Raw genomic sequence first — 13,568 nt, 5'->3', positions numbered from 1 at the left:
TCACACCTACCTCAATTAAAATTATTTTATATTTAGGATACATTTCTTCGAAGTAGTCAATGTGTGGAGGCTGGAGTATGTCAAGGGCGGAGAGCACCTATGGAACAACAGGCAAGACAATTTTACCGGAAAGAAAATAGAAATCTTAGTCAAATCAAAGCAAATACTTACGACAAAGGCAAGGTCAGGCTATATTTTTAACACTTTGTTTGCCTACTGTTTAAAATATTTGAGATGTCCTTTTAATGCATTTGACAAACACCACAATTTTTAACTGTCTGGTGAATTAACCTTGGCCTTGTTTAACCTTGGCCTGTCCCATGACTTAGTCCTACTTTACAGGTGGCATAATTTACTTGTTATTTATTAATTTCAAACACCTAAGTAGACTTTCTGTATCCTACCTACCAACATCTCTGTCTGTAAATGGACTCATTTTCCTTGTAGGATTTAGCCTTATTCTGCCCACAAACTAAGATTAGTCTGGTCTTCACATTTGGAGAACATCTCTTTAAAAAGTGAGAGTAGCTAACTTCCAAATATTTGTAAAGTTGACATCACTGCATGTTATATTGTATGGCAATACCGTTGCATATGCTGTGTTCTGTTAACACACAGGACACAAGGAAAAATTTTGCACTTGCTTGACAAAGCCAGCCCCACTGACTTCAGCAAGATTGCACAGCATGCAGGTGAGTGTAGAATTTATCCCGTGTCTTTGCTTCTCCCAACAAAATAATCAAAATAAGGAGAGTGAGGACAAGATGTTCAGAGGGCAAGATTTTCAAAATGGATGCCAAAACTCTAGCTCCTGAATCCACAATTAGACGCCTGAATAAGTGGTCTGATTTTCAAAAGTAGTAAGTGCCCAGCAGCTGTAAGTCAATGCAAGGTGCTTGGTGTTCTGCACTTTTTGAAAAATAAAGCTTTTTTCAGGTCCCTGTATACTAGCTTAAAAGCACAAGTTTAAGGCACCCATTAAAAAATATCTTGGCCCTAGTATCACAAATGTAAAAATATGACCAAAAAAATCTCTGAAAGAAGTTTGAAGTCATTTTGAAATGTAAAATAGTACTAAGTATACAGACAAAAAGAAGACTGATTTTGTCTTGCAATTTATCTTTTTAACAACATCCCAACATATCACTCCATTTCCATAAAGGCATTTACAACAGACATTAAAGTTATTCACTTTTTGAACCAACAGCCCAGACAGTCACTTAAGTTGTGTCCCTACAGTGACACGTTTGAGAAAGCAATTGCACAGAATTTAAATCCTCACAAGACTAGAAAACTACTTTGGGGGGGGGGGTGGGGAGGGGAACGACCACATAATCTATGGAATTTAAGTGCATGTGCACAAACTGCTTCTGTTATCAGACTCCGCTTCAGATCACCTGCCAAAGCAGTTTATTACTTCTTACTCCTTAACAAAAGTTAACCTGTAATGAAGTTGCTGCACAGAAATGATTTAATGTATTACCCCAAGGACATCTTTAGTAAAAAAAAAACACAACAAAGATTTTCTTAGACTCAGGTCTCACGGCATTTTTATAAAGAGGAAAAAAAAAGTATCCCCTACTGCCACAAGCTTTATTTTCACCAAGGGTCTGCGCATCCTGTGGGTACTTTGGAAAAGTAGGCAATTACCAGGAATGGGGGGCGAACCCACCTCCCAATGGCTATGAATCAGTGGCTATGAATCAGTGTAAAGACAAAGAAAAAATGTTTTCTAGTGTAGAAGTCTGTTACACAGTACCTATTCTACCTTGGAGCACTGTTTTGAAGAAATTTGAGTAATGATCTGTAGGCCACCCCTGGAAGCTGCAGCTTTGTTATAGTGTTTTAGTTAGTTACCATCTGGCTTATTTTGAGAGTCCAGTTTGTGTTTTTTTCCCCTCAATCTCCCAAGTCTTAGATTGCCTCTTTGCTCTAATTAAGGGCTGTATAGAGAGAGTCTCTAAGCAAAGAAATCAATGCAGAATTATCAAGTTATACTTACAGTACAATACACATATCTGCCAGAACAGAAACTGCAAGTAAAACGTGAACTGCTACCAGTAGTACATGAATCGGTCAACTCTTTGAATTAGAAGAGACACTGTCTACACCACCTCTGGGTCCACATTCCTGTTGCTTAACGTATGAAGAACTCCTTCATCCCCCACACTAACAACTTTTTAGCCATTTCTCCAGCTGATTCCTCAGTTTATACTTCTCTACAATTCGTATACAGATTTCTGAGCAGAATCTGGACTGGTGAAATAATCACAGAGTCAGTTTTTTGGGTAGGATTCTTTTTTTTGCTGATCAGATTACCATCACAGGTTAATGGGTTGTACTTTAGTGGTATCATGACCAAATTGGGTTGGAAGAGGACTGAAAAAATAAGACTCATTTAAACCAGGTAACAGAGTGGAGTAGGGATTGCTGGCCAAACAGAGATTCATGTATGCCTCAAAAGCCGTCTTATGTGTCTAGAAAAAAAAAGTCTTAAAGCTTCCATGAATCTGCTTTGCTTTCCCCTCAGTCCCATCTATTAAGGCCGATGCAAGAATAAAAGTACACCAACAATTCAGTACTATGACCACTGATCTGAATTCAGCATTTAACCACATACAAGAAAATCATTTTTGTAATCTGAAACCCTCAGATGAACTGGATATAAAGAGGAGGGGGAAGACAACATAAGGTAGTGAAATAAAGGAAATTTAGGCAGAGATTCCACTATGTCAGTCAGTTCAGATCAGGATGAATAAGTGGTGAATCAGGATGAATAAGCACCCATAGGTCAACTAACTATTTAATCCTTTCACTGTGTGCAACCTCCGGATTTTTAGAGAATCCTAAAGCAAATGGATTTTTAAAGTTGATTTAAATAATCCATGTTTAACATCTTTTCTTAACACTTCTACCAGTACGCTAAGAACTCAAACTTTACTCACATTGTCATGCTTAAAAAAACACAACATCTTCAATTCCCGGAAGACCCTTTTGCAGGAGACCAGATTTTGGAAGACATTGGGCATCTTTTTGAGTGCAACTCTCTTTCCATCTCGTGGATCTGTTACTGACCTAGAGAATACAAAAACTGAAAGGTTAAAAACAAGTTCAAGTAAACTTTTCTAGAACAGAAAAAAAAAATGTTTAAAGGTTACAATACTTTTCGAACAGGAAGGTGGTTCAATACACTTATAAGGGGGGGAAATATCATGTAAGCAAGGGGAACACAGCGTAAATTTATTGTCCTTTATTAAGTAAATTCCAATCATTCTTTGGTTAGATTATATTTCTACACACATTCATCTACTCCTGGTTATTTAAGTGGCTGAGTACATCATGCATTAGTGAATTTAATTGTTCACCCCTAACATACACAACTATTTGAAGTCAGAGATCAATAACTGGAACCATAACTCGTGTCAGACCACAAACATTTCCTTCAGCCTCCCACTAAAGAGTCTATTAATATGAAAACATTGTTCAGTTATGCAAATTTGCAGGGTCAAAGAGCTACACTGCTTTCATTTCTTTTCCTTAAAAAGAATGAGTTAACTATTGCATGGTAGTATAATAGAGGTGAATACAACTTAAAGATGAATCCACTAAACCACACTGTCAAGCATAGACTTGGGAACTCTATTCTGATCTTGGATCTGCCACCAAGCATCTTTGTGTGGTGTTTTGAAAACTGTGTCAAAATTACAAGCTCTCATTTTAAATTCTAAGGGGATTCCTCGTCCCACTTGTGGACTAGGGGGCTCTAAAAGAAACATGTGATCTGGTTCCTCAGCAATTAGCCTACAAAAGAGCCAGTCAACAAGGTGCGTTGAGTTGCGCCTCTCTGCTTTAGGTAGCACCTGCTATGTATGTCTGTGTGTCTCTCTTCCCCGTGTTGGATTGTTGCATGTTAGATTTCTGGATTCTGAGAAAGAAAATAGTTTACACTGAAAATTTTCAGGACAAGTATTTATATTTTGTTTTTAACTCTGAGTGTAACACTTTGGAGAAATCACTCCAACTGGTGTCTGAGTTTCCTGATCCGTAATGTGGGTATGATGTTTACTCTTCTCATAAGGGTTTTATGAGGATGTATATACAGAAGTTACAAGGAAACCTGCAAGTGTTAAGTATTTTATTCTAAAGTTACTGGCCTCTGAAAATAGGGAATAAGCTGAGAACTTTAAAGTCTGAGAAATGGGACTCTGATGCCTCAACTCCACAGTCATAAGATTTTAAGGCAAGAAGGGACCAATACAATGCTTAATTTGTGCCAGGGGTTTCCAGGGCTGAGCCCCAGCACCTCTAGGCTTGGCAGTTCATAGACCCGGCACCTCTAGGCTTGCTGCATAAGTTATGAATGTAAAAAAAATTGCTTGAGTCCTGGCACCTCTTTTGTTACAAATTAGGCACTGGACCAACATTTTGACCATCTGCCTAACATAGGCGGAAGAATTTTACCCATTAATTCCTCCATCAGTCCCATAACTTCTGGCTGAGCCACAGCATATCTTTTAGAAAGACATTCGACCCTTATTTAAGGTCTTAAAGTGATGGAAAATTCCTCACTCCAACAGTTAAGTACTCTCACCGTTAAATATTTGTGCCTTATTTCCAGTCTGAACTTCTCTTAACCTCCTCTTTGATAAACTAAATATATCAATCAAGATTCTTATATCTGTCATTATAAGGCAGACCTCGAATCATTTTGCAGCTCCATACTGAAGCCCCGGCAATTTTTCCAAATCCTTTTTGAAGCATTCCCACGAAAACTGCACATAGTACCAGATAAACAGCATTGCACCAGGAGTTCACAATCAGCTGTTCACCGTAACACCTAAATCCCTTCCAGAGTCACTCCTTTACAGGATACATTACCCCACCTGGTAAAAGTGACCTATGCTGTTTCCTCCTAGATGTAACACCTTGCTTTTGGATCGAGTAAAAAAGCTCATTCTTTCAATGAGCCTAGCTCACCAAGCAATCCAGATCACTTTGTATAATAAACTTGTCATTTACCACTCCACCAAGCAGTTTGTCATATGCAAACTTTATCAGCAATGATTTTATCTTTTCTTCCAAATCACTGATAAAGACACTGAATAGTATTAGGACAAAAATCAATCCTGTAGAACCCCATTGTATAGCCATTTGATGACTATTCCCATTACAATTTCAGAACGTTAATTGTTAGTACGTTTTTAAATTAGTTTAATATGTGCTACACTGATTTTGTATCTTGATCATTTTTAATCATAATACTGGGGGGCATTAAATCAAATGCCTTATAGAAGTCCAAGTAGATTATGACACCACAGTTACTTTCATCAACCAAACTAGTAATCTCATTGAAAAACAATATCAAGTTTGACAAGACCCCTTTTCCCTAAAGTAATTTTGATGCTGTCATCTGAATTCTTTACTGATCGCTTTGAGCGTTTTCCTCATATCACCAACACTACATAACAGACACACGTGCACACACACACACCAAAAAACCCCAAAAAAACTACACAACATGTCATTGTGAGTTTACTTATGGCAATATTATATAAAATTAATGTTGTACTAGTTAAGAAAAGTTGCCTAATGAACTGTTTTGATCATGAAATAATTTTCTTATAGTAAAACAAAGTATTATTCTCCTGTTTTAAGTTTCTAGTATCCAAATAAATGAGACTGTGGAGGTGAAGCTGGGACATGAAGTGAAAAGCGAGATGTCAGAAAGAGACGGCAGCGGAAGACAGACGGGGACAATAGGAGTAGTGAAAAGGAAAAAGTCAGAACAATTCACTTGCAAAGAGACTGAGTGAGGACTGGGAAAGTCACTGGCTTGCACTATTTATTGAAGAGCAAACTTTAGACTGATTTTTTCTTGTCCCCCAAGAGGAAGTGCATTATGGCTTCTGAGGGGCCCCACCCGTCACATCTCTAACTTAAATTTTATCAGATCTGGTGCTTGGAGTCCAATGACATGGGGTGGGAAGGGCTGCAGTGTCCCTTTGCATCAGTTTCCACTGGTTCAGAGTTCAGATAAAATGCCCATAGTATCCTTTAAGAAGAATACAACGGACAGGAGAAAGCCCTATGGCAGTTAAATTTGACTAGGCTTTTACCTGGAGAAGGATTCAACTTTATGCCCATACATATTCAAGAATCCTGTCTTCTAGAGAAAAATGTCAGCTTTAGACGTATCCATTGACAGTGCCATTGATTTCTGTTGGAGAAACTGGGTTCAAGATGCTTTGTGGAGAGAAGCCCAAAACATACGACTACAAAGCAATATTTGCAATTTGCATTTTCTGTCCTTTTTTCCCCTCACACACCAAACCCACAAGTCTCACTTCAGAACAGACACAGGAAAAAAAAAAAAAGAACAAAAACAATATATATATATATTTTTGTTGTGTATCTATATATGAAGTACAGAAAGAGCATATTTTTAAGTGTGTAAAATTTGCTTACAACCAGGCAATCAATAGCTGGTAAAACGTTTCCTTGAGGACAAACTGGCAAAAAAGGAGGGATGATATGGCATTCAGACAGACAGAGTCAAAGAAAGTCCATTGTCTGCACAAATCAGTGCTCATTACTGGAGAGACTACAACACCTCTTTTTATGTTTACCTTACTCCACACATTCCCACTGACTTCAGTGAAACTATTTTCAAAACAGGGTACTAAATGTGACTAAGGGGTTCACAATTTGGCTCTACAGCTTTAACATTACACCAAGGAAAAGACTTCCTTTATCCATTTGGAATAATTTATATGAATTGTAGAAACCGAACATTAAGAGGGTACAAGTTGTTTTTATCTCAAACATTTTTCAAAAAAAGAACCATCTCTTGCAACAATTTTCTATTCTACCATGGAGTCTCTAATAAATTTTGCTATCCCTATTTTAAGCACTGTACTATGTAGTATGAGCAAAAATACCCACAGTGTAAAGATGTAATAACCCATGGGTTTTAAATTCTGCATGTGACTGAACTGCCAGAATTGTTTGTTCCTTAGAGTCCTGATCCTTGTGCCAAGCACAGCACTTACGCACAGTCCCACTGAAGTCAACAGTGCTTTGCCCAGGTCCTGGAGAGCATGCTAGTGCAGCCTGATGCAGGATTGAGGTTTTATGACCAATCCCACAGTGAGATGCATGCAGGTGGAACTCTGTGTTTGTACAGAGTTGCACTGAACACCAAGAGTACTTCACACAGGTGCAGGAGTCCAACAGCAGGATCTAGTCTTTAGTTACTGTCTAGCTTAGAGTGGCCACTCACATAGTCCCAGAATACTGGACCTTCCATCACTTCCAGAAGAGGCATGAGCCAGTCCTGGCCGGTGTGACCTTGCGCACGCTGTATATGCAAGGTCATGCCAGTGCGGACGGAGCTTCACGCTCTTCAAAATGGCAGACAAAACAACGTCTGGTTTTGTTTCAGCACTAGACAGGAGACAAATCACCCAAAAAGGAGGCCCATCTGTCTTAAAACCGGAAGAATGGCTTGCATAGCCTAGATATTATGTGGCCTCCATCACATCAACATGCAAGTGCCTGTTGCATCTGAGCACCTTCCACAAATCAAAAGACTTCATTCAGTGTTATATTTAAATTAACTAATATTTAAATTGTCAAGTAACTGATGATTTTTAGACATAATTAATTTCATTATTTTCAAGTAAATGCATAATTACAAATCTCACAACATCCAAGATATTCACAATGAGCAGTTCACTAAATAGCTACAGCTAGGTCTGAAGTTGGATTTAATTTCGGTAGTCTAAGCATTAAGGTTTCAAAGTATTTTAAATACAAGAGTTTCAATGTCTGTGGATGATACATATATAAGTAACTGTGCACCCTGATAGAATCAGTATTCCACTTTTCTCAACCTACTGCAGAACAAGGACCTGTTCACCTATTGATTCTAATATGGCATACAAGCTACCGTGGCAAGTTGTACATATGGATAAACATACAGTTACCAGCTTGGCTTCACATTTCATGGGGACATCTACACATTTCAGAAAAAAGGTAGAAAATGAAAAGACAGAAGGGCACATACAGTAAGTGTAGTTAAGTTTCTAAATAAATTATCCAATTAAACCAAGCTGCATCTTAACTTACAGTTTAAGTACCAAGTTATTTTCAAGGAAGCAGCCCAGTTTGACTGGAAAAAAATACTTAAATTAAGTGGGATTGATCTCTCTCTCAAATATACGCAATCCACTTTCACAGTGGCACAATGAGCTGCATTAAGTAGAATCAGCTAACAACTGAAATTTGAGACGCTTTTTTTTTTAAAAAAAATCTCATTGTACACAATACTACCATGGGCAAAAACTGAGAGGTTTACAAATTAGATTCTTGTACTATTTGCAAATAGAGTTAAAATGACTACTTACAGAAAAATTACTCATTTAGGTACCAACTTACATTTTAAATTCATATTCATCTACCTTGCACATTTCTACCTGACATATCTAAAGTATTCACGAAGAACATTTTCAGGTAACTGTCTCCTCTCCTCACTAAAGTAATACAATAAGAAATAAACTCTACAGACAAATGCTCAGGCACAGATTCAGAAAAATAACTGAAGGTAACTCATGCTCTCTTCCCATTAGCAAAATGCCACATTTCACAGAGGGTCTTCATTCTTCCTCTTATGATGAACATGATGACAGAACAGCTCAAGTAGTGAGTGTTTCGAAGGCTTATTTATTTGCTAATCTGTGTACAGCGTACTGTGTACAGTGGTAGGTTGTATCATCTCTGGAGGCTGCACCATTGTTTAATAAAATAGGGAAAGGTTTAAGAGGAATACTATGACAGGATTAGTATCCAAATCCAGTTGGTTTTTATTCTATGCTTATAATCATTAAAGCAATTACATGAAATGAATGCACGCTAGAAGTTTAAATCCCTACCTTCATCCAAATGTCACTGCCATGTCCTACATAATGGGCTTTTAGCACAAACAATTCCACAAGGGAAAAAAGTGGACTTCAGTTTCTATTGAAGATAACAGGCTGCTCATTTATTTTAGCACATGTTGAGTAATCTCACTAAAAAACACTCAGAATGTAAAATTCACAATAGCTGAATATTCAACAAAAAGGCCAATTTCTGCTTCTAATAAAGGTATATTTAACAGTGGGTATTTCTACTACAGTAAATTGTTACTCTGATTGTGAAAGTTATTCAGTATGAAATGAAAACATCCCAATATTTCACCACATTGTTTTTCTCGGAAATGAAATACAAATAGCCAATCCTAGGAGGGCTAACTATTGGACAAAAATCACTTACATCATCTTGTGAATCTGGTTCAATTAAGGTCCCAAAATACTGCAATAGTTTGCAAACTTCTTTGATTGAGGTAATGATTACAGTGTATGTCCTAGTTTAGTTATATTACCAGAAGGATCTAATCAGAGATGAATATAATCAGCCTTAAATTATAGTGAATAAAGGCAAAAAAAATTCAGCTTCATTATCTGTCCATACAAATACTTTGATAAACTAAAGAAAATACTGGTCTTGAAGTTGTTTCAAAGGGTTCTTAAAGAGTAACTGGAACAGTGGCAATAATCCCTAATCTACATCAAGACAGCATGTAAGATCACTCTCAAACACGTGTTTCTACAGTTTCCAGTCATATGATCTGCACTGAATTAGTGCTGTAATCAGAACGGGATTAATCTGTAAATAGGCTACAGACAAATTGTCTTGGGTCACTTTTTTCCATCCTGCAGAGTGGAGGGAAGACATGGATGGGTGTCATAAAACAAGGATGTGATCTAAAGATGATTGGGCTGTAGTCAGATTTCACTGAGGGAAACAACTGCAGTTTCACAGCTTCCATACATTTCCTTTTACCTAAAAAAAACCTCCTTACTATTAACCTATAAATAGTTCCATACACACACCTATTTCTAGGTTTAGGTCATATCCTTAAATAATTCAACATGAGTAACTTAGTCACAGACATGAATTTGTTTGTCTAAAAGGGACATATCAACTAAAATACCTTCGTCGGAAGTCACAAACATGAATCTGTATGTCTAAAGGGACATATCAACTTTGTTGGAAAACAACTATGATAGAAAAAAAATCTCTAGTTTTTCAGTTTGTTTTTTCATGCAATGCACAGCACACCATGTACTCTGTATCACTTTTTCTCTTTAAGGGAAGCTTCCCGATTGTCCCAACAACATGGAGAAGAAATGTTTTTAAAATAGGAATGTGAAATAGTAAAACAACAACAATTGGTAGGATGACTTGGGGGCTGTTGTACCATCTGAAAGTACTTGTAACAAAACAAACTTTGGTTTTGCTACAAGCCTACCACAACCTCTAGCCACTCAATTCTCACCCTGGCTACATCAATATTATCACTTGATAAATTGGCTCTTTTTAAAATAAAGTATTTGCTACATTATATAATCCTAATGACAGGTTTCAGAGTAACAGCCGTGTTAGTCTGTATTCGCAAAAAGAAAAGGAGTACTTGTGGCACCTTAGAGACTAACCAATTTATTTGAGCATAAGCTTTCGTGAAGTGAGCTGTAGCTCATGAAAGCTTATGCTCAAATAAATTGGTTAGTCTCTAAGGTGCCACAAGTACTCCTTATATAATCCTAATATTATTGTTATTCTTTGGCCACAGTATTTTCTGCAGGGAAACAGGATGGAATACCTGCAGACACGCTCAGAAATGCCATGTTTGTTCATGTTTCAGAGTAGCAGCCGTGTTAGTCTGTATTCGCAAAAAGAAAAGGAGGACTTGTGACACCTTAGAGACTAACCAATTTATCATATCATAGAATATCAGGATTGGAAGGGACCTCAGGAGGTCATCTAGTCCAACCCCCTGCTCAAAGCAGGACCAATCCCCAATTTTTGCCCCACCTCCCTAAATGGCCCCCTCAAGGATTGAACTATTTATTTGAGCATAAGCTTTCGTGAGCTACAGCTCACTTCATCGGATGAAATGTTTGTTCATGAATCTTTTTCATTAATCTGATTCTTTGAAAATGGGATTAAGATGCACCATACTTCTAAAAAAGCTAGTTAGTATAAAAACCACGTTAATATACATGAGAATTGGTGCCCAAAACAAATGTAATGAGGCTAATTTCTCTTCTGGGAAATGTAATGCTACTTCAAATGAGAAATTTGGTCACAAACTTCTCATGCTCTATCCACACAGGCAACTCAACCAGCATTTTAGTTTCATGCCACACCTTCAGTCTCTTCCTCTCAGAAGGAAATGCCTCAGGTAGCTAGACATCTCATTACCTATACTAATGATGGGCAAGACATCCATGTTGGTATGTTTGAGCAAGAGTCACGAAGTTTACTATCTTACTCACCTTGCATCTGTTTGAGCTGCACCATCTAAACCAGTGGTCCTCAGTAAACATATTTCCTCAAGTCAAGAGCCATCTTTGTGTCAAATTAACACTGTATGAGACAATGTAGCAATTAGTCCTTCCCCTTTCACTTCAATTAGAAATAATCCAGTGTTTTCTCCAAGGAATCAGCAGATAAAGTTTGCATACTGGGAGAAGGCTGCCTTCCAAATAATGGGTCATTATTTTATAGCTAAAAATCTTTTTTCTTGACATGTTATAAAACACTTTCAAACTACTACATGTTCTTAGTCTATCATACTACAAATTATATCAAGATGCACCTTAGCTGCATCCTGGAGAAAGACTATTACTTTGCTTCAAAAAATTCTGGGATATGTTCCTTATGAATGAGTTTAGAGGCAATGCAAAGTGAGTCCAGCCATCTTTTCCATTTAAGGATAGTGCACACTTTAGATGAAAAGGAGTTTGAGAGAGTTTCCCCCCCTCACTTATTATCTGGTTTTAAAGGTCCTGATCCAATTCCACCTGAAGTTAGAACTAGAATTTAAGAAAACAAAAACAAAAACCCCACATGCCAAAACTGTCATACATTTGAGAGGGTTTGGTCAAAAACTAAAGAAATCACTGAAAAATTGAAATTCAGTAAGCTTCAACTACTGCTAGCAGAAGTCTTAATTGACTTTAATGGGAGTTGGATTGGGTGCTAAATACTTATGGCTAATATTTATGGGAATATGCAGCAAAGGAAACCCATACTAATGTATGCGTATGTGAGCACAGGTGTAAGGTAATGGCAGATGGAGGAAAGAAACATTAACCAGAAGCAATGGACAAATACACCTTAAAAGACAAGAGACCAAGAAAGACTTTCAATCCCCCTGTCTGTCTCCATGATGAATAAAACTTACTATCTGAAACCAGGGCATTTAGTTTACAGCAGTGGTCACCAACTGGTCGAACCCCAACCCCCCGCCCCAGCCCGGTGAAAGTGAATGAGGATTGGGGAGAGCAAGCAATGGGGGGAAGGTGGGGCGGGGAATGGAATCAGCGGCGTGGGGCTTTGGGGAAGGGGTGGGGCAGATCCTGGGTTGCTCTTAGATTCAAAAAGTTACCTTGGGCATAAAAAGGATGGATACCACTCGTTTACAGAGAGTAGTAAGAGTACACTGATTACCAAGCGACTGCTTGCAGACAACATGTGTTATGAATTCCTCATCTCTTCTCCACCATTTTTTTTAGGTTGTGAACTCTCTGTAGAGGGGACCATGTCTTCTGGAGTGTACAGCACTTAGAAAATCGGGCCTTGAACTTGATTGGGGCCTTTGGGTGCTACCACAATAAAAACTAACAGTCACAGAAGTCATGGTGGAAAGATCCTCCACGTCTATGTTAACAGTTAATGTAAAAAAAGTCAGTCTATAATTTATGCACCATGCCAGAATCAACTTCGACACTTTAGATCATTTTAAGATTGTGAAATTTCATAAAGTGAATTGCACTATGTGTTTGGCCTTGTCTAAGCGAGGCAGATAACCAAAATTTTAAAAAGTTACTTCTACAAAGGGTTTGAGCAAAAAAGAATAATTTGGCTTTGCATTTGGGTTAGAGCCTGGTAAAATACGAAAGATTATATTCACAAGACCAGTGGAGTGAGAGCCCCTCTGGACTGTAAAATTAAACAGAAAGCTGTCATAAATATACAGGGAAGGGTAAACACCTTTAAAATCCCTCCTGGCCAGAGGAAAACCCTTTCACCTCTAAAGGGTTAAGAAGCTAGGATAACCTCGCTGGCACCTGACCAAAATGATCAATGAGGAGACAAGATACTTTCAAAACTGGAGTGGGGGGAGAAACAAAGGTTCTCTCTATCTGTGTGATGCTTTTGCCGGGAACAGAAAAGGCATGGAGTCTTAGAACTTAGTAAGTAATCTAGCTAGATATGCGTTAGATTCTGTTTTGTTTAAATGGCTGATAAAATAAGCTGTGCTGAATGGAAAGTATATTCCTGTTTTTGTGTCTTTTTGTAACTTAAAGTTTTGCCTAGGGTCTGTGTTCACCTATGCAAATTGGTGAGGATTTTTGTCAAGGTTCCTTCCCCACTCTGAACTCTAGGATACAGATGTGGGGACCTGCATGAAAACCCCCTCAGCTTATTTTTACCAGCTTAGGTTAAAACTTCCCCAAGGT

The 13,568-nt window shown here is 37.9% G+C and overlaps 1 protein-coding gene across 3 annotated transcripts in view; it reads right to left on the bottom strand.

The window, feature by feature from the left end:
* The window catches only part of NLK (nemo like kinase), a 110,283-nt gene that overhangs the window by 45,939 nt on the left and 50,776 nt on the right, over positions 1–13,568 (bottom strand). For all 3 annotated transcript variants that reach the window (XM_037880517.2, XM_037880516.2, XM_037880518.1), the window contains exons 2-3: positions 2,946–3,075; positions 42–97 (exon numbers count right to left, since the gene is read on the bottom strand). In XM_037880517.2, coding sequence (XP_037736445.1) covers positions 42–97; positions 2,946–3,075 — 186 coding nt within the window. The remainder of the gene's footprint in view (positions 1–41; positions 98–2,945; positions 3,076–13,568) is intronic.

The sequence above is a fragment of the Chelonia mydas genome, chromosome 17 (assembly GCF_015237465.2).
Source record: "Chelonia mydas isolate rCheMyd1 chromosome 17, rCheMyd1.pri.v2, whole genome shotgun sequence".
NCBI classification, from domain to species: Eukaryota; Metazoa; Chordata; order Testudines; family Cheloniidae; genus Chelonia; species Chelonia mydas.
This window is presented reverse-complemented; position numbering and strand designations above follow the sequence as displayed.